At 49.6% G+C, this 26,203-nt stretch overlaps 1 protein-coding gene across 6 annotated transcripts in view; it reads left to right on the top strand.

The window, feature by feature from the left end:
- The window catches only part of ADCK1 (aarF domain containing kinase 1), a 123,334-nt gene that overhangs the window by 91,543 nt on the left and 5,588 nt on the right, over positions 1-26,203 (top strand). For 3 of the 6 annotated variants that reach the window (XM_006933032.3, XM_019833382.2, XM_045060319.1), the window contains 3 exons: positions 8,386-8,553; positions 21,662-21,811; positions 22,938-23,135. In XM_006933032.3, the coding sequence (XP_006933094.1) occupies positions 8,386-8,553; positions 21,662-21,811; positions 22,938-23,135 (516 nt within the window). The remainder of the gene's footprint in view (positions 1-8,385; positions 8,554-21,661; positions 21,812-22,937; positions 23,136-26,203) is intronic. The other 3 variants (XM_003987889.4, XM_045060320.1, XM_045060321.1) reach the window with 1 other exon arrangement.

Consider the following 26,203-nt stretch of genomic DNA (forward strand, 5'->3'; position numbering starts at 1 on the left):
GCATTACAAAGAAATGCCAAATGTGATCGTTGGCCTGTCAGTCAAACAGATGTTTATTGAATGATTGGCAATTCTGAGACATTGAGTGCTACCCAAGGGCCTGTAAGCTGGGTCTCTGCCTCCATGAAGCATGGGATGCTGCTGCTGCTGCTGCTGATGGTGGCTAATGCAGCTGAGCTCTGGCGCTGTTCCTACCATTATATGTATATTACCTCGCTTAATATAGTCAGTTCTGTTATAATACAACGTATGTTTTCCTAGAAATCTCCACAGGATGCAAAAATCACACAACAGAAACCACAGGGCTTCTTGGGGGAAAATAGGGCTAGGCTTACCCCAGTGCCAACAGCCACATGAAAAGGTGTTCTGCATCACTCGTCATCAGGGAAATGCAAACCAAAGCCACACTGAGGTATCACCATGTACCAGTCAGAATGGCTAGAATCAAAAAGACAAGAAATAACAAGTGTTGGTGAAGATGTGGAGAAAAAGGAACCCTCGTGCACCTTTAGTGGGGATGTAAATTGGTGCAGTCACTGTGGCAAACACTTTTGGAAGTTCCTCAAAAAACTAAAAACAACTAACATGTGATCTAGTAATTCCACTCCTGGGTATTTACCCAAAGAAAAAGCCCACTAAATTTGAAATGTGTTTATTGCGGCATTATTTACAAAAACGAAGATGTGGAAGCAGCCCAAATGTCCATCCACAGATGAATGGATAAAGATGTGATATATGTATATGTACAGTACTTACATATATATATATAGTCAGTATATAATATTACCAAATGATATATATACACACACATATATAAAATATTCCATTGTATATATTATATATATATTCCACAATATATATTATGTATATATAATATATATATTATATATGATGGAATATGATGGAATATATATACTATTATATATGATATTATATAATGTATAATATTATTATACATATACCATTATATAATATATAATCCATTATATATATTATATACATTCCACAATATATATTATGTATATATGTAATAATATATATAAAATAACACATAATATATATACTATATACTGAAATATATATAATATATATGCCATTATATATATTATATTACATGTATTTCAGTATATATTATATATTATACCTATCCCAATATATATAATGGAATATTATTCAGCCACAAAAAAGAATGAGATCTTTCCATTTGCATCAACTTGGATGGACTAGAGTATGTAATGCTAAGTGAAATAAGTCAGAGAAAGACAAACCGCATATGATTTCACTCATGTGGAATTTAAGAAACAAAACAGACGAACAAAAGAAGACAAAACAGGCTGAAATACAGAGAACAAACTGGTGGTTGCCAAAGGGGGGGATGCGGGTGGGGGGATGGGTGAAATTGATAAATGGGATTAAGAGTACACTTATTGTGATGAGCACTGAGTAATGTATAGAATTGTTGAATCACCCACCTGAAACTAATAGAATGTTGTATGTTAATTACACGTCAGTAAAAAAAAAAATAACAAAAAGAGACAATTCGCAAAAGAGAAAATGCACATTTTAAGAAATGTCACCGGTGACCCAGAAAATAAAAGAAGGTGGGAGCCTAGTGAAACCAGTGTTGTAGTTTTTGCACACATTAAATGGCTGAGAAGTACGTAAGGCAGCAGAACAAGGGCCTCTACCTTGACATCTGCTTGTGAAACTGGGCATCAGAGGAGTTGTTGGAGTGTTGTTCTGAGGTGTGGACGGAGGGTCGTCTGAAACCGGATGGGAAGTGATGATGGCGGGTGTATGCACGTGGCGACGTTTAGGTGTACGTCTGTGTGTGTTGTGTGTGCCCATGTCGTGCAGTTCAGCTGAAGCAGTTTCCTGAGGTCATACAGTGCTTCCTGTGGATGACAGCCCATAGAAGCAAGTGCAAAATTTGGATTAGGATCAAACTGACCCCTGGTAGATCAGTCACATCGGAAAAAGTTTGTGTTTTCAACTACTGTAGAACTGCCTATATGGTGACAGAAGACTCCTCCTGAGGGAAATGATATCGAGTGATACGAAGTAGCAGCTCTGTACGAGGTCCACTGGTAAGCGTTCTAGAGATTTGGGAGAGGGGACTCCCATGGTAGGGAGTAGGGTAGGGTAGGGAAGGCTCTGCCAAGGAGGTTGCCACTGGCGCTGGCCTTTGAGGACTGGCCTGATGGTCCCCACGGGCTCCATGGGGGTTGGGATGAGAGAGATGCACGTCACCGCCACTGTTCTTACAACACATTAGGTCTGTGGCGGGGTGTGGACCCGTTTACCCAGAGGCTCCTCTTCATGGTGCAGAGGCTGGGCCCCTCTGGTAGTCTGTATAGAGAGCTTGGCTTTCAACTCTTTGAAGAGATCAGGCCCTTCTGTCTTGACTCAGGAAGCCTGGAGCATGTGGGAAGGGAGGTCACGGAGCCTTTAGGAGCTCCAGGTGCTTGTTCCAGAGCAAATAGTCAAGCAGTACTCTTCTTGGGGAGGAGGGTGTTTCAGTGCATTGAATGGGAAGGTCTTTTGCTCTGGACTAAAGTGTTCGTGGCTTCTGAAGACATCCGAAGAAATGGAGGTAGTGTTTATACTTCTATCCAGATTAATTAACAGAGATGGGAAGACTGAGGGTGTGTTTCTACTAGCCACCTGAGAATCCTGAAGCTCAGCTCATGGGAGGGAAGCTGCAACTGTGGGTCAATGTAGTGTCTTGACACTGATTTTGGTGAAAGATGTAGCCATTGGCAAAGTTTGACTCTGAGTGAGTTGAGAGCCAGGTCTGTCTAAATGCCTGCTGGACGCTTGACTGGTTTTTCCTTGTAAATCTGCGTGTACAGACCCTTTTGTGCCTGTAAATCCAGATGTGCAGACTAGATCTGGTAATCCTGCCCCAGCCTTGAAGTTCAAGCCACCAATAAAATAAAAACTTGGCTCTCTTAGACAAGGAGTGAGACTAATTAGCATAGTGCTGTGGAGTCTAAACTATGTTTGCTTCTACTTGCATGTCCCGTTCCTTCATTCCTTTATCTCACATTTCCTGAGCTTGTTGCTCTGCTAGGAGCTAGGGGTACCTGGATGAGTAGGAGAGGGTTTGGCTTCTACCTGAGCAAACTTCCCATCTAGCGGGGACAAACACACTGTTGCCACAGTGCAGGTCTGTGCCATGCACGTAGGTACGTACTGTGGCAGAGACTTTGCTGTGTTTCTGTGGATGCCCGAGAGCAAGTACTTAATTCTACTCAGGATAAAGGAGCTCAGAGCGGGGTTCCAAGAAGTGTTCATTGTACAAAGGGATAGGCAGTCCTTACTAAATGTTTCTTCTGCTGCCCTGAACACTTTGCAGGTACCATGACATTGAATCCTGCCAGCAGCCATCATCCCCTTTTACAGATGGCAGTCTTAGAGTAGAGGGGCTAGGGCTACAACCCAGGTTTTCTGATTTCATCTCTGGTGCTCGCCTGAGGACATTCTGTTGCCTCTTACCCAGCAGGGGTGCTCCTCAGCACCAGAACTATGAACCTGACAAACAGAACCATCTCCTTCACCGTTCCCATGGAAACAGCAGATCGTCCTCTGGCTGAGGCCAACTAGCGCCTGCCAGACCAAGACATGTAATAATAATAATAACACAAATTTTTGAAATGAGGATGCCAAATGGGTAAATAATTAATGTAACGATTCGACCTGCTGCTTCTAAAACCCACACACTGTTCCTAAGACAATGGTGCTACTAGGGCTCCTGAGTAATTAATTTTGCTTAAACACATAACAAGTGGGAAGCGAATTTTGCACTGTGAACCCAGTTCAGCTCTTAAAACTGGAGATAGATTGCTTTTGCACACTGGCACCCCATCACAACATCTGTGCGTAATTAAGCCTCAGTGAAGAGTTTACCTCTCAGTGTGTGAGGCATCTTCCAGTGGGGTTTAATAACCTCAGCCCCACGCCATAAATCTCGGATCTTCAGACGAGCTCTGAATGCAAATGTGGTGTCAGGGAGACTGGGAGAGGGCGAGAGGGCAGCCAGGCTGAACGGTCAAGACCAGGGCATTTGTGGATTTGTAGTCAGAGTGTGTGTGTGTTATGGGGAGGGGACAGAGCATGCGGTGAGGTTTGTGACTAACCCAGGGGACAGCTGGGGACAAGGTAGGAGGGAGAAGCCTTATAGCCATGGGGTTTGAGGCCGGAAGACATGAGAGTGCGCCTGCACATGTCAAGGCAGGGTAGGTAAAGTGGTCGTCTCCAGAGCAGGGCCACTCCAGGGTTCCTTAGTGCAAGGTTAGGATCCTGTGACTCTCCAGAAGTTGTGGGCAGATCTTGAGGGATGTGTATGCTTTTGGAGAATAATTTCCCACAAATAAAGGTTAAGAACCACTGATATATGATAATTAGTATGAGTTAATAATTTTCACATGTCTATGCAATGTTAGACAGCTTTTTAAAAGTGCTTTGTGTATATTTACTTTTTAAAAAATGTTTATTTTTGAGAGAGATACAGAGCACGAGTGGGGGAGCGGCAGAGAGAAAGAGGGAGACACAGAATCCAAAGCAGGCTCCAGGCTCTGAGCTGTCAGCACAGAGCCTGACGTGGGGCTTGAACTCATGAACCGTGAGATCATGACCTGAGCTGAAGTCAGATGCTCAACCGACTGAGTCACCCAGGCGCCCCTATTTACTTTTTAATGTTTGTTTATTTTGAGAGAGAGGGACAGGGAGGGGCAGAGAGAAGAGGGAGGCACAGAATCTGAAGCTGGCTTCAGGCTGCTGTCAGCACAGAGCCTGATGTGGGGCTTGAACTCACGAACCATGAGACTGTGACCTGAACTGAAGTCAGAGCTTAACCTACTGAGCCACCCAGGTGCCTCGTATTTGCTCTTTAATCCTTATCTAGCCATATGAGGGAAATGCCATGATTAGCCCCATGTCAGTGGTGTGGAGATTAAGGCCCAGAGAGATGAAACCATTTGCCTGAGGTTACACAGCTTCCCGTATGGGGCAGAGGCAGGTTCTGGATGGAGGCAACCTGGCCCCAGGGCCTGCATGTTAAATCACTGTGCTATTCTGCCTTCATGATAATTCATGGGGCACAATAATTTATTGTGCTGAACTGTCTGTAGTATTAGCTCTTAGCCCTGGTTGTGTATCAGAACCACCTGTGATACTCTACACGACTGTCATATGGCAGCTGATGCTTGTCTAGCAGGTGCTAAGTGTGTGCTGCTGTGTCGAGTGCCAGGACTCCACACATGCTAGTGGGAAGTTGGGGATGTTGCTTCAATGCCATCGCCTTTTTTCAGGTAGGAAGCTGGCACTCGGAGAGGTCATGCAATGTACCTGCAGTCACATAGCTTGGAGGTGGCAGAACCAGGGCTCCAGCCTGACGATCTGACTCCGGGTCTGTGCTCTGCTTCCCTGGGCTCCCTCAGGTGATGGGCACTGGCCCAGGCAAACTGGGGCCTGCTTCACAGTTGTGTTCACCAAAGCGCAGGAACAAAATAGAAGCGTGAGGTCAGGGCCAGATTATGAGGTTGAGGCCCAAGGTCTTGAGCTGGAATTTTCCATAATCTGTGCCTTCCTTCTTTGGATCAGGACTGGCCCCAGCATGGGGGTATGTGGAGCCCACGGGAGTGGGGCCTGTGATCTTTATCAAGGAGATAGACTTTGGATCTAGAGTCCTGATGGCCAGGGTGTGACCCTTGGGCCTCGCTGGCCGTGAACCTCCCTAGGTTCAGTTTTGTTTGGAGGAGGTGGTGGGTTCTTCTCATTGCCTCTTTAAAATGATTCTCTTTCATCTTTCCCTACTGTGATGGGAGGAGAAGAGTAAGGCATGGGGATGAAACACTGGTTTTGGGGTGAAGGGAATTTCACCTTACACTTCAAACCCTCCTGCCCACAGGGTAACTTAGGAGCAAGTTGTCTACCTTACGTCCCACTGTCCAGCCAAGTTTCTCCTAACTGTGCAGGGAGCAGATCTGCCTTTTGAAGTCCATTCTGTGGTGTCGCCATCGGGGGGCAGTTGCCATCCTCCCTGAACTCTCATGGCAAAGCTCTCTACCTCCCGGTTTGGTATTCTGTCATCTGAGATCTAAGCAGGTGCCGCAGAGGGCCATCGTGTTGTCAGACAGGGATGGCTGCATCTGGGGGGAGACCAGGGAGAAAGGTGGAGGCGCGGGGAGTGCAGCCTCCCACTGCCCTTATTAACAAGGCCAGAGTCTCCAGTCTTTGGGTTTTTCTCATTCCATCTGTGGCTCTTTCAAGCTGTTTTCCATGTTGCCCCAGGCAGACCCAGATGGGGGTTCGACCTCATGTCCCTGGAGCCCCTGGTGCCCACTGCCAAGCTTAGGTTTCCAAACAAACCCGGGGAAGAACTTAACCCCAAAATGTGTCCCTTCCCTTTGGAAGCCATGGTCAAGGACAGCAAACTTGCACTCATATTTTTAAAGGTAGCTTTTGAGAAGTGCCGAGCAGGACTGAAATTTCAGTTCACAGTCCTAGAGAGTCACAGATTTCTCTAGCCCAGATTTTCAAATGGCCCAAACCGTAGGAAAGTAGCAAACCCAAATGACACCTTGACTTCAGTTGGGACCCTCGTTCCAGGAAGCCCAGGGTGTTTTACTGGCATGCGCAGCCCCAGTTATCCTCAGAGTTCCTTGCAACGGGGCAGGAACAGTCCTTTGTAAGGAGGAAAACTGAGGCATTGGAGGTTAAGTGGCTGGACTAAGACATGGCACAGTTAGCAGAAGTAGGAAGGGAAACAGGTTTCTTGACTTGAGCACTGGGGTCTTGCTGCCAGATGAGTTTTGGGGGTCGAGATGAGGGAAGTCCTTATTCCCCAGAACCCTTGAATTAGCTGCCCTAGTTTCTTTATTTGTATGTGGAAACAAGCCCATCAAGTTGTTGGGGAAACGTGACATGCTAAATATCCCAGTAATTCCTTCGTCCTGGCATCGGTGGCACTCTTGGCTGTCACTCACTCATATGGCAGCCCAGCAGCCATTGGTGCGGTCTGACCTCCTGCCTAATCCTGGTGAAATCTGTTCTTTTTTTTGGCTACTGGGTGTTCTTAGAGTCCGAGGGAGTTGGAGAGCATATCAATTAGGAATGCATTTGTGTACAGGTAACCAATAGCCCAATTTAGAGTATCATAAACAAAAAAGATTTATCTTCCTCACATGGCAAGAAGGCTTACAGCAGTTGCCTGCTGATATTGTGTTAGTGGTTTGACCGTATCAGGGCAGGCACCTCTGATTTTCTTGGTCTTTTCCTCATGGTTGCAAGATAGCTGCTGCAGCTCCAGGTATCACACTCACTTTCTTTTTTTGTTTTTAATTTTTTTTTTTTTTACGTTTATTTATTTTTGAGACAGAGAGAGACAGAGCATGAACGGGGGAGGGTCAGAGAGAGAGAGAGGGAGACACAGAATCTGAAACAGGCTCCAGGCTCTGAGCTGTCAGCACAGAGCCCGACACGGGGCTTGAACTCACGAACCGCGAGATCATGACCTGAGCCGAAGTCGGACGCTTAACCAACTGAGCCACCCAGGCGCCCCTCACATTCACTTCAAAGTAGGACAGAAGGGTAAGAAGAGCTGCACCATTTACAAACATCCCTTTTTATGAAGAAAATAAAAACCTTCCCAGAGCTTCTAGCAGACCTCCACTCATAAGCCAGAATGGTGTCCTGTGGCCATACTGATTGCAAAGCCAGCAGGGAAAATATTTCGTTTTTCCTATCTCTGGGGAAGAGGAGGATTGGGAATACGTACTGGGTTAGGATCCAGCATTGTCTGCCACAGAAGACCTGTAGGAACAGGCATGAGAAAACTCAGGACTTCCTTACTGAAAAATTTATCATCCAGTAAAAAAATTTGTTCTTTGGTTAACTCATTCATAAACATATACATAAAAAATATCCATTGCACAGGTGTAGAAGCTGAGGCAAAGGGATGAGATTCGTGTGAGGAGCTTGCAATTGGCCTAGTGAGAGAGGGAAATCGCTTTTAATGCCAACTCTGGCTCAGGTATGGGGGGTTCCACACCTTTTCCCCTAAGTCCCAGTTTTACTTTTGGCTCTTAATTGTGTCTGGAGGCACTGAGGAGGGTGGGGAAGCCGTTCTATGGTCCCTAAGCAGGAGGGGATCTCTAACGGAAGGACCAGAGGCCTTGCTGGCAGAGGAGGCAGCCTGGCCTGCCCTCCTGTCTTGGCCCGACCCTCGCTTTCCCCACCTGTTCCTGCTCAGGTCCCGCTCAGGCTTTGTCTCCTGTTCCTGGCAGGAGCATCTGTCCTTGCCTGGCTCACTGTACCTTTCTGTGGTCCTGGCCCCTAGCTTCCGGCCCGCCAGCCCTTCTGACCTGCTCTTTCCCATTTCAGGTCCCCCGCATTTATTGGGAGCTGTCCACCAAGCGGGTCCTTCTGATGGAGTTTGTGGATGGCGGCCAGGTCAATGACAGAGACTACATGGAGAAGAACAAGATTGATGTCAACGAGGTGAGGTTGAGCTCTCATGGCTGCTGTGCGAGGGACGCCCACCGAGGGCAGGTATGTCCCGGTGAGGTCTCACTGCCTTGAAATGGACCTGTTGACTGAAGAATTACAATGTCGCTGAGCACCAAGCACCCTTCCAGGGCGTCCAGTCCAGTCCTCTGCCTTGTCTCCTAAGGTGGGGGTTGGGAGCACACAGTGGGGTGCAGGCACATGCTGAGGCCCTGGTGGTAGCCCCTGCCTGGACAAGTGATTACCATGTGTCTTCTTGGGCCATCTGCACCCCACGGAGCTGAGCGGCCCCAGAGAACAGTGGTGTGAAATCTGTGGGACTTACTTCTTCTGCCCCCCTGGGGCGTGGGCACAGCTTCTTCCCACTTCCGCCGTCCCCTCTCCCTGCCACTCCCAGGCCTCAAGGGATCAGGCCAGCAGGGGACAGCAGGAGCCAACTGCTTCTACTTCAAAGAGCTATGAGAAAAGTGAGGCTTCTGTCTCCCACCTCCTGCCCTGTTGATCTCAGGGAAAGAAAGCTGGCCAGTGGGGTGGGGACTGTGCCCCATTTTCTTCTTCTTGATTGCCATAGGGTCTTACAGGTACGGGTGGAACTGTGCTTTTTCAACAGCGCCCATCATTTTTGTAGTCCCTCCTATGAGCTGGGTATGTGGGTTCAGAGGGGACCACACATATTTCCCTTCTTTAAGGAGCTCCCCGCCTAGTGTTGCAGTCGGGTACACAGCTAAATCCTTGCCGCCACCCCGCAGCAGCAGGAGGGGGGTGGGGGAGATCCCAGAGAGCGGCAAGGAGGAAGTGCTGGCATCTGCTGTGGGTGGGCTTCCCCAACAGGATGAGTAGGGATCTGCGGGGTAGAGGAGTTGGGGGGGGGGGCAGCGATGGCACTGCAAGGAAGGGGAAGGGAATGGTGAAGTTTGGCAGGGTTTCCAGGGAGAAATAGTGGAGGAATAGGGTGGGCGCAGGTAGTGAAGACCTCCGGCAGGACCCCGGAGGTCCTGGGGAGTCACAAAGGGTGTTGAGGATCGTAATGACGTGATCTAGCACTCTGGGTAGGCGAGAGGAGGGAATGGAGAGAGGTGCGTGCTCTTCCTTTCCCTACTCCAGGCGACATATGAAGATGAGCCTGTGGTCCCAGTGGTGGGATGGCCCAGAGGAGGAAGCCACACCCTGGCTCAGCACATGAGCCAGTAGAATGGTAGGAGAGTGTGTGGTTTGGGAGCCCAGGCCTCCGGGTGTCTGTGTGGCCTCTGTCAATGGGGGCAGTGACAGTACCTCCTCCTACGAAGATTATGAGGACCACACGAGTGCTTAGCATGGTGCCTAGCATGTACTTAGTGCTCTGATTTGGAAGCAAGATTGTTGTTGTTTTCATTCTTTTAAAAAATTTTTTTATTTAAAATTTTTTTATTAAAAAAATTGTTTAATGTTTATTTTTGAGAGAGAGAGAGAGAGAGAGAGAGAGAGCGAGCGAGCATGCAGGGGAGGGGCAGAGAGAAAGGGAGACACAGAATCTGAAGCAGGCTCCAGGCTCTGAGTTGTCAGCACAGAACCCGATGCAGGATTCGAACTTATGAGCCATGAGATCATGACCTGAGCCGAAGTTGGACGCTTAACCACTGAGCCACTCAGGCACCCTGATTGTTGTTTTCATTCTTACCTTTGGGCTCTGCCCTTTTCCTCCTTCTTCCTTTTCTCCTTCTTCCTTTCCTCCTTCCTCCTTTATTTCCTTTTGCCATTAATGTTTATTGAATGCCTAACTCCCTGTGCCGGGCCCTTTTCTCTATTATAAACTTGGGAGGAAGGTCTTAATGTCTTCATTTTGCAGATGAGAAATCAGAGATTCAGAGAGGGGAGGTAACTTTCCCAAGGTCACACAGCTAGTAGAGCTAGGATTGAGACCCAAGTCCCTCTGACTCCACTGTTTTTTAGTCCATAAAAGGAGGGGCTTTTCTGGAAGAGATCTCCCTTTGGGGGCCGGGAAAAGATAAGAAAAGGACTGTTTTTTTTTTTAATTTTTTTTTTAAAGTTTATTTATTTTTGAGACAGAGAGAGACAGAGCATGAACGGGGGAGGGTCAGAGAGAGAGGGAGACACAGAATCGGAAGCAGGCTCCAGGCTCTGAGCCATCAGCCCAGATCCTGACGCGAGGCTCGAACTCACGGACCGCGAGATGGTGACCTGAGCTGAAGTCGGACACCCAACCAACTGAGCCACCCAGGCGCCCCAGCAAAGGACTGTTTTAATTGAGCTCTCCACTTTACAGATGGCAGGGAACTCAGAGGAAGAGCAGGTGTCTTTCCCTAGGTCGCTTGGCCAGTAGCACAGCTTGGGTCTTCTGACTGCTTCTGTCACTGTTGCCTTCTAAGGTGGGCCTGGGGAGGGTATTTGGGTCAAGCTCCCACACAGGAAGGAGGGAGGAGACCTGCTTGCCCATCTCTTCCACTGTTGGTTGGGGTGGGGTGGGTCCTGTGTCTAGCCAGGGATCCTCTGCCCACCAGGACCCTCTAGTACAAAGTCTTTGGCTCTAGTGGGGAGGGGAGGGAGATCGCTTCTGGCTTTTCCCGAACAGCTTTAAAGGGAGCAGGGTCTCTGCCTGCTGACCAGGAAAGATGCCAGAGGCCCATGCCTTCCCTTCCCCCACCAGGTTGCTGGCATTTACTTACTGCCAGCTGCGGTGGGATTTTCATTGCAGCAGCACCCCCAAATCCATTAATCTCTTTGGATACAGTGAGTTCAGGGCTGTAATGGTGTTTTATCAGAGGCAGCTTTGATTTTCAAAGACAGCTGCAAACAAAGATGTGCCCTGCTATAGTTCTTGCTCTCGTGGCTGAGTGCTGTCCTGGGAGGACGGGCAGCTGGGCTGGAGGTGGCCTGCAGGAGCTGGGCAGGGTGATGCCCTCTGAGAGCCTGGGCTCATCTGCCCCTGCCTCTACCCCTCTTTAAATGGCCTTGCAGATAAGGCCAGTGTTCTGTGCAGAGCAGACGCTCAGTGGACGTCCTCTGGATTAGTGGAGAACAAATAAGCCGGCCTCATGCCCTGGGTTAGCCTCTGTGAGGCAGGGCTGGGGTAGAGCGTTGGTGTTTTGTTCTCTGTGGACATGCAGAGTGGGGCGGGCTGATATCAGAGTGATTTGGGGAAAACAACAGCAGTAATAATAATTATAAGCAACTAAGATGTGCCAGGCACGTGACACATGTCGTCTCTACTCCTTACAGCTGTCTTGTCAAGGGTGAGATGAGAGACCATAACCCCATTTATGGATGAGAAAGCTAAAGCTCAGAGAGGTCAAATGACTTGTCCAACCTCACACTGCTAGTGGGGACAGAGCCCAGCCGTTTGAACACAGTTCTGTAGGACATCAAAGTCTTTGCTCCCCCACCTTCTCCCTCCCCCTCTCGGGGATTGGCCTGGGGCTGCGGTGGAACCAGGGCCAGCCGGGTGACGGTGGCATCAGTAACTCCTTGGAGAAGGAGGTGTAGAACTGACTGAGAAGCTCTGTCCGCCACACAGGCACTATCTGAATGCAACCCTTCCCCCTTTAACTCACGTCAGGCACGGTTTTTTCCATTTCATGTAAACATTGTTCCGTTTTTAGAGAGATGAGGAGGAGATAAGCAGTGCGTGAGCAGGGCTGAGCATCACACCTGATGTCTGGTTGATGCTCCAAGTTGGTAGTTGATTATTACCATCATGGGGCGCTATCCTTTCTTCCTTTACCTCCTTATACCATTAGTGTTTACCATCCCTGTGCCAGGCCCTTTCTACATTGTAAACTTAGGAGAGACGGCTTAGTGTGTCTGTATTTGCAGGTGAGGAATCGGGAGACCCAGAGAGGGAAGCTCCCAGATCTGGATGGCACACTTCCCTCGTTTCCACATGGATTTCCCATGTAATCTCCAGCCAGATAAAGATGCAAATTGTTTCTAGCCCTCTGGCAGGCTCCCTCACCCTCACCAGAATTGCCTTTCTGACTCTGTCACCAGAGGTCACTTTCACTCACCGCTGAAGTTCATATACACGGAATCACACAGTGTAGTCTTTTGTCGTCAGTCACCTGTGGGTCTTTTCTGGAAGCTGTGTTCTCTTCCATTGGTCTATTGGTCCATCCTTGTAATAGTACCACACTGTCTTGTTTACTTAATTCCTCAGTCCCCTGCCCCTGGCGTCTGGGGTCTGCGTGATCTGGGAGTGTCTTTGGTATTCTGAGATGTTGTCATTAAATACGTCTCCAGAGAACTCAGGCTGGGCAGTGGGTGGTGGCCCATGTGCTCTACTGTGCTGTCACTGACCATCGGTGATATTGGGAGAAGACCGGGGACAGGCCCTACTTTACAGAAAATAATCTGTTGTGTCTCTTACCGAGCAGCATCAGAGCCACAGGCCGCATGGAACAGTAGTGGGGGTGAAGGTGTGTGTGTGTTTGTGTGCATGTGGTTTGAAGACTCCACGTTCCTGAAGCCTCTTCTAACGGACTTCTGAGGTTCTGAAGTCTCCTGAGGACTGTGGAGCTCCGTGGGCCGGTCCTGGAGTGAAGCCCTCCATAGGACAGCCTGGCTAGGAGTGTTCCTCGGACAGGGAAGTACAAGGGACAGACAGAAGTGATACGGGGCAAACATCTCACTCCGTATCCTGGGCACTAGGGTGTTTAGTGGCGTCTCGGCTGCCACAGGCAGGTTCCTCAGCTTGAAGTTGGGGCTCAGGAAGTGGCTGTAGAAGGAATCGCTTTGCAGGTGGATGGGGATGACTCCAGACCCCCAACCCCTTACCGGGTCAGCCCCGCTCCACTTTGGAGAGGCCCCTCCCCCTGCAGCATCCCAACCTAGCTGAGCCTAGCATGTGACAACCTGAAGACCAGTCTTAGTAGCCAGTATCCGGTAGACTCAGGTAGAGAAACACCAGGTTCGGAGGCAGAAGACCTAAGTCCAAGCTCTAGCTCTGCCAGTGGCTTGCTGTGTGACCTTGGACAAATCACTTCCCCTCTCTGGGCCTCAGTTTTCTTGCGGAAGGCATTGGATTAGCTGGGCTTGAAGGGTACGTTCCGCTTGAGTATTTTACACAGCAGTGATTCCTGGCTTGCTGGGGAGCTAAGACTTCACCCATCTATTTCAGAATCACCAGGGGGAGCTTATTTTACAATACAGACTCCTGCTCCACCCCAGATTTATTCCAGAATCTGGAGTGGAAAGGGTTGCAAGAATCTGCGGTTTAGCAAGCTTCAGGTGGTTCAGATGCTGACGAGAGCCCAGCAGCCACCCGCCACCCGCCACCAGGCCAGCCTCCAGGCACGAGGCAGCCTGCCCAGGTGTGCTCGCTCCACCTGGCGAGCATGAGGCCTTGGGGGGCCAGCAGCCTGCAGGGGCCCTCTTTTGTTTTAGTCTCTGCACCCGGAAACAGCACATTACCGAGGGCCTGACCTGCTGATCATATTTGCCAGTCACATTACGAGCTGGTGACAGTGACTGTCATTGATTTTATTAAAAGTAAAGGTCGAGCAGGAGCATGCTTTCCTAGGCTGGATGGAGCCTCCTCAAACCAAAGGACGACTATTGATTGCAGACCTTTTATCGAAGGTTAATTGGATTTCAGTGAGTGTGTGTTTAAGACCCTGCCTGGGCTGAGGCTCAATTGAATTTGTGTGAAATTAGCTGAGAGAAAGGTGACAAAGTTGGGAGGTTGGGGGTGGTGGGGATGGGGCGTGGGGGCCCGGCAAGCAGACGTCTTCTGTCTGCCAGGAGTGGGGGTGGGTGCAGGGATGGGGGGCTTGCGAGAGATGCCTGGGAGCCAGCTGGGGGAAGAGGGCAGGGGGCTCCCAGTGCTCCTTTTGTCGACTTCGATTCAGTCCTCTGTCCTTGGGATGGCCCTCTGGGTATGTTGTGTGGCCCCCAGAGCCTGTCTTTTTGCCTCTCCGGAAAGTAAATCTTGCCTTGAGTCAAAGGTGGCGGGGTGGGTCGGGATCTGGGGTTCAGCTCTCTGAAAGCCTTCCCATAAATCCTCCTTTTTCAAGACCCCCAACTCCTGTTTACAGAGGTGTCAGGGGCCCTCAGTCGCTGAGCCTCTGTGGGCTTGGGGCAGACATCAAGCGCCCCCCTTGCCAGCTTAGGGTCCCTTGTTGTCCTAAGCTCGTTCTCAGTAGCTGTCTGCTCCCCCTCTGGCAGCACAGTCTTGCTCATCTCCTTTTCTCTGCCCTGTTGTTGGGGGCTCTTTGTATGGTTTCTGTTAGTCATTTTAGTGGGGTTGGGGATGGAGTGGCGTCAGTGCGCGGATTCAGTCTGCCACATTTAGCCAGAACCCCGGGCCGTGCTTCTTCCTTCCAGCAGTTTTAAAACCCATCCCCTGTCATGCTGGGAGCCGTGAAAGGGTCTCAGCTGTGTCTTTCGGCAGACGTGTATCACGCACCTACTGTGTGCAGGCACTGCGCCTCGGTGCTGTACCCGAGGTGGGCACAGCGTGTGGGAGAAGGTGGTGCTGGGTGAGGCCTCACTGAGGCTGGGCGCTGTGGTGGGAGGCGCAGAGGGTTTCAAAGTAGCGGCACCCCGGGGTTGTGCCTGGCTCTGCCATTTGTTGGTCAGGTGCCCTTGGGTAAGTTACTTAAACTCTGATTTTCCACCTCTGTGCAGGTGGCGTCACACCGGTACTTACTTCACAGGGTTCTTGTGCAGACTGCAGGCTGTGAAGTTTGTAAAAAAATCATTCATAATTTATGGTATCATTATTCACAGAGGCATGTCTTCCTGAGAATGTTCTTGGCGCCCCTCCTTTCCATCTTCCTCTGTTGTCCTGGGTATGTAGACTTGGGAAATGAGCGGTGGTCATCGACTGAGCAAATGGTGACTCCCCATCTGTGAACGCCAGACTGCAGTTAGTCCCCCAGTTTCCCTGTGGTGAATACCACACTCGTGGACCTCCGGCTCTATGTTAGGAGGTGCTTAGAGGACCAGGGAAGCAAGGCTGAAGAGGCGCCAAGGACCCTACTTACTGAAATCACTAGAAAGAAATCATCTCCTCCCATCGTCCACATACAGAACTCCATAACTTGTCAGACCGAATCTTGAGAAGCATAGGGGATGTTAGGGAGATACAGGTGCATGAGACAGGTTCCTGGAGATTTCTCTCCCCAACAGCAGGGGTGTTAGGAGTGGAGTCGGCCTTCCTGGATTCTGGTACCAGCTCTGCTACTTACGAACCATGCTGCCTTGGTGAAGCCAGTCACCCTTTGGAAGCCCCAGCTGCCTCTTGTAAAGTGGGGTGCAGGAGAATAACCCATAGGATTGTTTGATGATTGAAACATGAAGCGTTGGGTGTAGTACCCACAGCACATGCTCAATAGAAGTTGTTTTTATGCTGGAATTCCAACCCTCAGCCCCCTCTGTGGCACTAGTGGTCAAATAGTTGCCGGAAAGAGGAAACGTGTAGGGAAGAAACCCTTTCCCCATTTCTTCTATTGACACAGGTAAGGTGGAAGGATGTGGAAATATTTCTCTGGAATGCGCTGTGCCCAAGGCAGGGGATGTCAGATGTCGACCGCTCTTCCTTAACTGTGTCTTCAATAGTCCTAGCCCCTAGGACTCAGTCCCTCTGGTTGCTGTGATCATTTGAACCTGTCTGGCTGGGAGACCCTTATTGGCCTTGGGGATACCCCCTGTCCTGGCTCTCAGGTGATGTGTAACCCAGAGAAGCTTTTGCCAGGCTCCAAAATTAGAGTAACTCCCCCAGCTGCCTCTAATTAACCCACTCACCACCTCTGTGGTTGGAGAGGCTCCCCATGTCTTCACATTTAGGGATTTCATCTCAATGTTGGCTCGTCCAAGATGGACCCTCTCCATGGATAGATTTGGCCTCACTGGGCAACAGCAGGTAATCTGAGGTTTAGGGGTCCCCAGGGAGGTTCCCAGGGCAGCGTAAGGGTGGAGAGTAAAATTCTGCAGGCAGTGGTCTGGTCTGGTCTTTCAGGCTCTCAAGAAGCCTGGCCATAAACTGACAGAGAGCAAGGAGAGTTTGAATTATTAACCTCTTTATAGTTAATATTGGGCTACTTACGTGATTATTAATATCCTGCAACACCAGCCTCCTGTTTCTTTGAGAGTTCTTGGCCTTGCTTGTATGACACCCCCAAGAACATAAATAGACGTTCCCTTGGGGGTGGGAATAAATTAATCCTTGCAATTATAGAATAATTAAAGCACTTTCAGCCAATTCAAGTTTTGAGAAAAATCCAAAAATAACTCCTTGATTTAAATATTATTTACTAAATTAATTCTTTACTCAGCCTTTTTATAGATTCCTGTTTTTTTTTTTTTTTTTAACCTCCCCACTGTCAGGGAATAAAGGCATTGAGTAATTACTAAAGTCACTTACATGAATGGACATTCTTTTTACACGGAACAATTAAAAGACTTGTCACTGACTTTTTTTCTAAAAAGAGCTATACTATGGCTTTAGTTAACAGTTTTTTGGTTAGAGAAGCAGTCCGGATTTCCCTCTGAGACTCTTTTCTCCAAATGGAATGCCTTCTTGGATGCTGTGAGGACCTTCAGAGGGTTTTGCTGCAGCCCCTGCCTTTAGGGGCTTCCCTGTGAGTGGAGGAGGAGTATAGCGAGGTGATTGACAGCTTGTTCCCTGGACCCAGACCACCTGGGTTTGGAGCTTGGTTTCACGAACTGCTGGCTGGGTGGCCAAGCTTCTTTCCTTTTTTATGTATTTCTTCCTCCACTTGTCTCCTACAGAGGATGGCTGTGAGTCCATGGAAAGTGCCTGGAATGGTGCCTGGCATAGAGTGTTAGCTGTTACCATTCTAAGAAGATGGCATTTCCTTGTCTTTATGCAAATGCCACTGTCACAGGGCAGGGGGCAGCCTTAGAGGAACTGAACATTTTTGCAAAGGAGACATACACGTGGCCAACTGGTACATGAAAAGGTGCTCAGCATCACTCGTCGTCAGGGAAATGCAAACCCAAACCACAAGGAGATATCGCCTCACACCGGATGGAACGGGCATCGAGAAGCTAAGAGAGCGAAGTGTTTGTTGGTGAGCATGTGGAGGAAAGGGGACGCTTGTATGCTGTTGGTGGGACTGCAGATTGGTGCAGCCACTGTGGAAAACAGTGTGGAGGTTCCTCCAAAAAGTAAAAATAAAATGACCGTATGATTCAGCAGTTCACTTCTGGGTATATATGTGAAGGAAATTAAGTCAGTATCTGGAAGAGATACCTGCATCCCCATGTTCAATGCAGTATTTATATTTGTTTGCTCTTAATCACAAGACATAGCTAAATTATTATGGAAAGGGGATGGGAGAGAGGGTTGTGTGCCCAGCGATGGCCTTAGGTTTCTTCTGGGATCCTCGGTGTCTCTGAGTAAGAGGGGGGCTGGCTGCCATTCTCTGGGCAAAATGGTGCCAAGGAAGTATTTACTGAAACTCTGACAGATGTTAAGAAAAATTACCCAAAATTTGGAAATTAAGGGCAAGAGTGTGCAATGTGTCCTTTCACAGTCCTCCTTGGGTATTGTGCAGGCAGCCCACCGAGGGCTTTTTAATATCTAGAGAAATGTACTTTTGTTTGATTCTGCTGTTGACAATTAATTAGGGGCTCAGACTGAAGTCGTATGTCAACCTGTAGATCTTATCCTATAGAGATATGCAAATAATTTCTGCCCAGGGGAAAAGATAACCTCAAAGGTTACGATTTCCTTACTGCTCTGTAGAGCAATAACCAGTTTTATATCTAATCCAGGAATCTCAGTCTCTTATTCCTGTTTAAGTTCCCATAAATACCCAGTCCCTCGAAATTCTCTGAACCTGCTCTTTTTATGTGCTCCTCTGTTGGCGAGGTGAACAATCTTTGACATGTATTCATCCTATATTCTTATGAGTTATGTTTTTAGCCTTTCGAAAATGAAACTTTGATCAAAGTGATAATGGTTACGTTTTTTTCTCCAAGTCTTAGATCATAAGCTGCCATATCACAGCAAACACATTTGTGTGTCTTCTGTAGTATGAAGCACCTTGAGGTCTATGCAGATCTAGCAGACACATAGTGTATGGTATAGTATATAGTGTGGTATACAAAGTGCTTTCCCAGATGCGGTCACATTTTGACCTTGAATGTCGAGGTTACCCTGGGAGGAAGCAGAGCAGCTGGAATTAGTTCCACTTGACAGCTAGGGGAACTTAGACCCGGACTGAGAAGGCAGGTGACTTGTCCTTGGGTCACCCATGCCATGAGTGGCAGTGCCAAGAGGGCTCCAGAGCAAAGCTGACGGCATAGGCTGGTTTCCCCTCTTGTCTGTCTCTGTTGGTGAAATCTGGTGAAGGTGAACATCAAGAACAACTCCCAGATGCAAAGACACCCAAGGAGGGGCAGCTGGCTGGGGTGTCGAAATGGAGGGGGCCACTTGATGGCTTTGCCTGCATGTGTACGAGCTTCAGTTGGCAGTGCCTCTTGCTCCTCCTGCTCCGGCAGCAGCTCACTCCTCATGGGCAAGGGCTCCCCCGTCCTGAGTCCCCAGATCCCCGGGGGCTATCTTTCAATGTAGTAATAGGGGGCCCAGAGCGATTAGCAATATTTCAGAGAGCTCAGGGGAGATCATACATCTCCCCATGACAGGTCTGCCCAGACTAAATGAAATGTCATTTCTCTGCTTTTGGCTGGAATTCTGTCAGCTCAGTCTGGCTGTACTGCTTATCTTGGGCTGATCAGGAGCCCTGATTGGACCTTATATGCATCCTTGACAAATAAAAATGAATTATTACTTAATAAATGCAATTGGTTTGGCAAATGCATCCTTTCAGAGCATGGCTCCATGGAGCTCCGAAGAGCCTAACAAAAGGGCTTCTCAAAAGGGGACTTGCCGGCTCAGCCGGGACCAACTCCACTGGGCCCGCCTCCGAGGAAACAGTAAATGGTGGCCCTGGGACATCTGACATCTCAGCCTGAGGCTGAGCACCCGACCTGGGGCAAAGTCCTCCAAATGCCAGCAGAGTACCTGGCATTCATTTCCCCCAGCATGACATCGGAGAGGTGTCAGGACTTGAGACAACCTCTTTAACCCCGGTGTCTTCATCTCTTAAAAAATGTAATGGACCCTGGTCTGCCACTCTCCCAGGAGTGTTGAGAGGAGTCAGTAAAAACGGGGCTCCCAGGAGGGGTCACTGGGCTCCAAGCACCCGGATGTTCTCACTTGTGAGTGGCACTACTGTTGTTTCCGTTGTACAGAAGCCGAGAGTATCAGCAACCTGTTTAAGGTCACAGAGTTCACTTGAGAAGTGCAGACGTTGTCATGAGCCTGCGTTACTAGAAGGCTGCGGGGTCACACCTGGCTTGGGTCCTGGCTCCACCCATCTGTAGTCCTTAGCTCTGTATAAGTTGCACCCCGATGAGTCTCAGCTTCTTATCTGCAAAATAGGGATGATAATTGTACCTACATGTAAAGCTGTTATAAGGCTGTCAGCTATTGTAGGGTGATTCTTGATGATTTATTTTGGAGCCAATTACAATTGATTGGGATTCAGAAGAGATGAAGGGGGTTAGGATAAGCATGAAGGCAGGAACCACAGCGTCTCAAAAAAACATAGGCAAGGGTTTTATTCATGTTGAAGGCAGAGTCCTATATTCACATGTTTGGCTTATTTTAGGCAAGTGGATGCTGAGTAGAACCAGTCTATGGTATGTAAATTATACCTCAATAAAGCCATTTAACAAAATAGAGCCAGTGCCTTGCCATCTTAGGAGCTCATAATAGTGAGCTACATGGTCATTAGTCAAATAATGACACAAATAGTGTGCTAGTACCATGAAAGAATAGTACAGAGTTCTATGAGAGTTTATGCCAGGAGAACCTCATCTAGGCTGGGAGGTCAAGGAAGGCATCTCCAGAAAGGTGATGCTGAGCTGGGGTGGGGAGGAAGACAGGGGTGAACCAGGTGAAGGGAGGGAGGTGGGAGGAAGGCTCTTGGCAGACGGACTATCATGTGCAAAGGTCCTGAGGTAGGAAGGTACAGGGTCATTGGAGAAGAGAAAGAGCACAGACGTGACTGTAGTATCGTGGCATGAGATAAGACTGGGGAGGGAGGCTGGGCCTGGTTGTGCAGGGCTTTGTAGGCAAAGGAAAGGAATTGAACCTTCATCTTAAGACCCTACTCCTTGTGTTTCCCACCCGTGGGCCCCAGCTCCTCTCCTCTGGCTAGGACATATTTGCTAGTGACCATGGGGTCCAGCAGGGACTGAGAGAAATGTCAAGGGCAGTGTGTGTCCTGGGGCATCAGCTTTGTGAGTTGAGCCTCTCTTTGTCCTCTGGAAACCCATTGGCAGACCATCTGTGGGCCCAGGTCTGGTGCTATTCAGCAGCTGTTCCCTAGCTGGGAAGAGGCTTTTAGCTTTAATAAAAAGGGAGTAAAGATAAGAAGACCGCCTCGGCATGGAGGGCAGCAGTGACAGGATGATTTAAATGGCCTCTCCAGTGTCATTTCTTCTGTGCAGACATCATAAATCAGATTAGCCCTGGTCTCTGGCGGGGAGGCGCGAAGGGAAAGGGGCCCGAGGGAAAGGGGAGCAGGGCTGTGACTCTGGGTCCTCCCGGGCCTCCAGCCCAGAGCTGGCGGGACAGCTCTAGGGGGTGCCAGGGTAACGTATTCCTGATCCACAGCCCTCTAGACCTGCTTGTTGGAGAAGGGGAAGTTGGGATGGTGTCACAACCACTCCAGCTCTCCAGCTCATCTTTAGCTTTGGTGGGAGAATGAAGATCCTGAGAAGAGAATAGGGAAGAGAAGGATTGGGGAAGAGTGGAGGGCGGGGGTTGGGGGTGGGAGTTACAGCCTTTGGGCATGCTTGAAGCAGTGGTTCTACCTCGTTCTATATTATGGTCACCTTGGGAACTTTAAAAAAGTGCTGATGCCTGGGACCACCTCTAACACTTCTGAGTTCTCGGTGATTCTAATATGTGGCTGAAGTTGAGGATAACTGGATTAGAACTCAGCTTCTGTCTTAAACTCAAGAACTATACAATCACAAGCCATTCGTCCCACCGTGACCACTCAGGCCCACCCAGCACTGCTGGCCTTCCTCTTGAAAGTGACCAGATTGAGGGGCCACTGTCGAAGTCTCTGAGATAGGTATCCGTGTGGTGTAACTCCCACCTGCCTCCCTTCTCTTTCAGATTTCACGCCACCTGGGAAAAATATACAGCGAGATGATCTTTGTCAATGGTTTTGTGCACTGCGACCCCCACCCTGGCAACGTGCTGGTGCGGAAGCACCCGGGCACAGGAAGGGCAGAGATTGTCCTGTTGGACCACGGGCTCTACCAGGTAGAAGAGGCCTTTTTCACCCAGCCAGTCCATGGTCTGGTCCTGGGATCAGAGGTTGCTGATCTCCCGATCGGCCACAGACATGGGAGGCAGATATCCAGGGCAGATGGAGAGGCCCTGCCCTACCCCTAGAGCTGTTGTTCTGTGTAAGTCACATCATACGAGCTCTCTCCGGTTGAATGAGGTTGGTAATGCTTCCTTTATAGGCTGCTGTGGGGAGTAGATGGGGATATGCCTGGGTATGTGCAGGTGCTTTGTCAGCTGTAAAAACCTTGCTTCCCAGGGAAGCCCTGGCCAGCCTACTGGGAAATGAGCTGCCCTTGGATGAGCTGGGAATTCAGGGTAAGGAGGTAACTCAGCCCCAGGAAGGACGTGATGTGTAGTGGGAAAGAGGACCAGGAACTGATAGGGGCTGGATACCCCCAGACTCTGTCCTCTGGAACTTGGGACTCATCTGGGTTCAGGTGAGCCATGGTCTCCTGCCTGGAAGTTGGGAAGTTCACTGTTAGTCCTGGGAACCAGGACCTATCTTGAGTTCATGGCAGATGGTCCTGGGGAGGTTTCCCCAGTGACCTCTTACTCCTCCCCTCAGGGCCTTGATCCCACCTCCCAAAATCTTGGCCTCCTTTGAAAGACTTACTGACATTGGGTACGTTGGTTTGAGGTAGGCCAGCTGCTGTCAGACACAGCCTGGGTAGGTGGAGGTGTCTGAAGGCAGGGGCTGACTGAGGCTCTGCCCCACAGGCTTCCCTGGGGGTGGGCTCATCATCCTCCAGCAGCAGGGGTGGGGGCTCAGAGCAGTATGCGTGGGAGAGTTTTTGGCAGCTGGATGTGGAGCTTCTGCCACATTCCATTGGTCAGAGCTCAGGCAGAGGGCCACATCCAAGTAGGAGGGAGGCGGGGAATATGATTTTAGTGGGCAATTGGTAGCTTCTGGCCCTCAAGACCAAGGCTGGCCAGATAGTAGCTTTGAACTTGGGCCTTCAGGGATGGCTGAACTTTGGGAGAGAAGCAGATGTCATGCCCTAGTTCCCCGGTCTTCCCCTTCACTGTGATCATACCAGCCAGGGTCTAGGTCTTCTGTGGGGAAAGGAGGCTCAGGTCCTGCCACATTGTCCCCACACAGGTGCTCACGGAGGAGTTTCGGCTGGATTACTGCCACCTCTGGCAGTCGCTGATTTGGACTGACATGGAGAGAGTGAAGAAGTACAGCCAGCGCCTGGGAGCCGGGGACCTCTACCCCTTGTTTGCCTGTATGCTGACGGCCCGGTCTTGGGACTCGGTCAACAGGGGCATCAGCCAAGCCCCGGTCACTGCCACTGAGGTGGGTGGTCCCCTCCTGGCCCTGTCTTCTCCTGAATGCAAGGGGTGGGGCCAGGGATGGTCTTTGGACCCCTGCCAACCCAGGGCCTGAGGTTGTGGGCTGGTGGGCTGGTGGGCTGTGGCAATGGGACTGTGGGCAGCACTGGAGATATACTGGAGGAGAAGCCGCAGCCCTGGATGCAAGGAGGGAGAGGAAACGGTGTCTCACTGTATCCCTCCTGGCCTTACCAACCTGGTAGTGTTGACTGTATAACCCAGACTGCTGTGGCTTTTGCTCCAACATGCTCACATGAGATTTCAGGCTTCCACCAAGTTCTCCTCCAAGACTTCTAGAAATCCCCAGGGACTGTCTCATCGATAAGTCTAGTTCCACTTGAGCTGCCTCCTGCTGGGCACGGTCTCCCATTGCAAACTTCCTGTAGGGCTCCCTACTGGGGAGAGCACCTCAGTTCCCCACGCGGCCACTCGTCCCATTGTTCTCCCTGAGTGTGTAGCGAAAACAGCTTTGTAGTTCATTTCTCTGTTGGATCTAGATGAGAGTCCCATGGAATCTGGGCTGAGACTGGTCCTAGGAACCCCTCCTCCCTGTACTCGCTGCCACCTCCCTCCCAGGCTTCTCATTCTCTCATGGAATTGGCTTCTGTCTTCCCAGCTTGCTGGACCCATGCACACTTGCCCATAGCCGTGTGGGGACGGGCTTAGGCTCAGCCGAGGCCCCTGCTCAAGGTTCTGCTTGTGCAGTCAGATAGACCTGGATTCTAGTTGCAGATCCTGCTCTTCCTGGTGGCATGGCCTTGGATGGTTCTCGCCACCTCTTGGAGACTCACAGTCCTCCCTAAGCTGCCTTGTGATGGGGGCCTTTAGGAATGGCTGGATGGAATCTCAGATGTCACCAAAGAGACCACCTCTCCTGTCTCTTGGCTCTGCTTTCCTGCAAATTGACATCATTCCCCCTCAAGCTTGGTGGCAGCGTTGACTGCCAGCTGCCCCAGGCTTGTGTGGCTTTAAAGCTCATTATCTTGGAAGTGAGACCATCTCCTTCCTTTGTTAAATAGGGATGATAATTTCAGGGATGCTTTATTGATAATGCATGTAAAGTGCCTGCCTATAGTTCCTGAAGTTTGTTCATTGAACAAACATTTGTTTTTGATGGAACCTAAACTAGGTGCTGGGGATCCAAAGATGAACAGACAGGCCTTCCATGTAATTTGCACTGTGATTGAGGGAGACAGACAGTAAACAAGTGAACAAACAGGTAAATGGAATAATTGCAGGTTACGGGTACAGGAGGCAACAGGTGGGGTGAGTAATGGGGGTGCTGTAGACTGGGTGCTCAGAGATCTTGCTGGGAGCTGACATCTGAGTTCTGGAGGACAAGAAAAGCAGCAGCCAAGGCAGAGCTTGGAGAAAGCATTCCAGGCAGAGGGCACACGATGCCACAGAGCAGGAGGAGAAAGCGTCAGCATGGTCTGGATTGTGGGGAGGTGGGTGCTGGAATGGGAAGAATTTGGGGTGCTGGGCAGAGAGAGCATCACACGGGGTCTCATAAGCCATGGGAAGAGGTTCGGATTAGTTCTCAGTACAAAGCAAAGCAGGTGTCAAGCAGGAGAAGGATGTGCCCAGAGTTGTTACTTTAAGTACCTCTCTGGACGGGGCAGGATGAGCACAGGGGCAGTCGGTCAGGAGGCTGGAGGTGAGGGGGGCGCAGACCTCACTAGCGGCAGCAGAGCTGGAGGGAAGCAGACGGAGCCAGGGTGTACTTTGGATGGAAGATTGGGAGGCCTTTCTGTCAACTTGGGTGTGGAGAGGAGGCAAAGGGCGGGGAGTCAAAGTTACATGCCAACGTGTTGGGGTCAGACGTAGGGTAGGGGGTGAAGCTACTTCCTGGCATAGGGAAGACTGGGAAGGACATAGTTAGGGGGCAGGAGACAGTAGTTAGAGCATTCAGATGGAGGTGTCATGGGCAGCCAAGCTTGGAGCTCCAAGAACGAGTCCAGGCTCAAAATACAAATTTGAGAGCTCTCAGGGTATACTTGGTATTTAAAGCCTCAGAGATGGGTAAGATTGCATGGCGCACAGTAGGTACTTGGTGTATCATATGTTTTTTTTTTTTTAACTTAAAAATCTTGTTTTTGTTTTTGAGAGAAAGAGCACGAGTGGGGGGAAGGGCAGAGAGAGAGGGAGACACAGAATCCGACACAGGCTCCAGGCCCTGAGCTGTCAGCACAGAGCCCTATGCAGGGCTTGAACTCACGAACCATGAGATTGTGACCTGAGCCAAAGTTGGACTGAGCCACCCAGGTGCTCCTGATATATGTTCTTATGAATTACTCACTTATAAAGACCCAGCATAAATGCTATGTATTAGTCTGCTTGGGTTGGTGTAGTAGAATACCACTGATGAGGTAGCTTGAGCAACAGAAATCTATTTTCTCACAGTTCCAAAGACCAGAAGTCCAAGGTCAAGTTATCATCAGGATTGGTTTCTGGTGTAGCCTCTCTTCCTGGCTTGTAGACAGCTGCCTTCTCGCCGTGACTCACACGGCCCTTCTTCCGTGTGTACACGCTCCTGGCTTCTCTTCCTCTTCTCTGAGGGACATCAGTCCTATAGGGTTAGAATATAAAGTCACACTTCACCCTTATGAAGTCACTTAATTTTGTTGACCTCTTTGAAGGCCTTGTCTCCAAATATAGTCACACTCGGGTTAGGACTTCAACATATTGATTTGGGACACAATTCAGTCCATAGCACCAGCCAGGAAGCTCCTGTTCATCACCTTTGCCAAACATGGCCCCTTAATACTTGTATCACTCACATGCACGCCATCTTAGACTCTGAGAGTGGCTGTTTGTATACTTCTGTGAATTCTCCAGCTAGGTGGTGAGTACCTGGAGGGCAAGAATCCTTTCTTGCACATCTTTTTATAAAGGCCTGCAGTCCTGGAACCACATCTAATAGAGAGGTATTGGTGTAGGTTCTGGAGACATGGAATCCATTTCCTCACTTTGGACGAAAACCCAGAGAGAGAATAAACTTAGCTGCTCCAGACCAGCCCCAGCCCAGTCTCT

The sequence above is a fragment of the Felis catus genome, chromosome B3 (genome assembly GCF_018350175.1).
Source record: "Felis catus isolate Fca126 chromosome B3, F.catus_Fca126_mat1.0, whole genome shotgun sequence".
NCBI lineage: Eukaryota > Metazoa > Chordata > Mammalia > Carnivora > Felidae > Felis > Felis catus.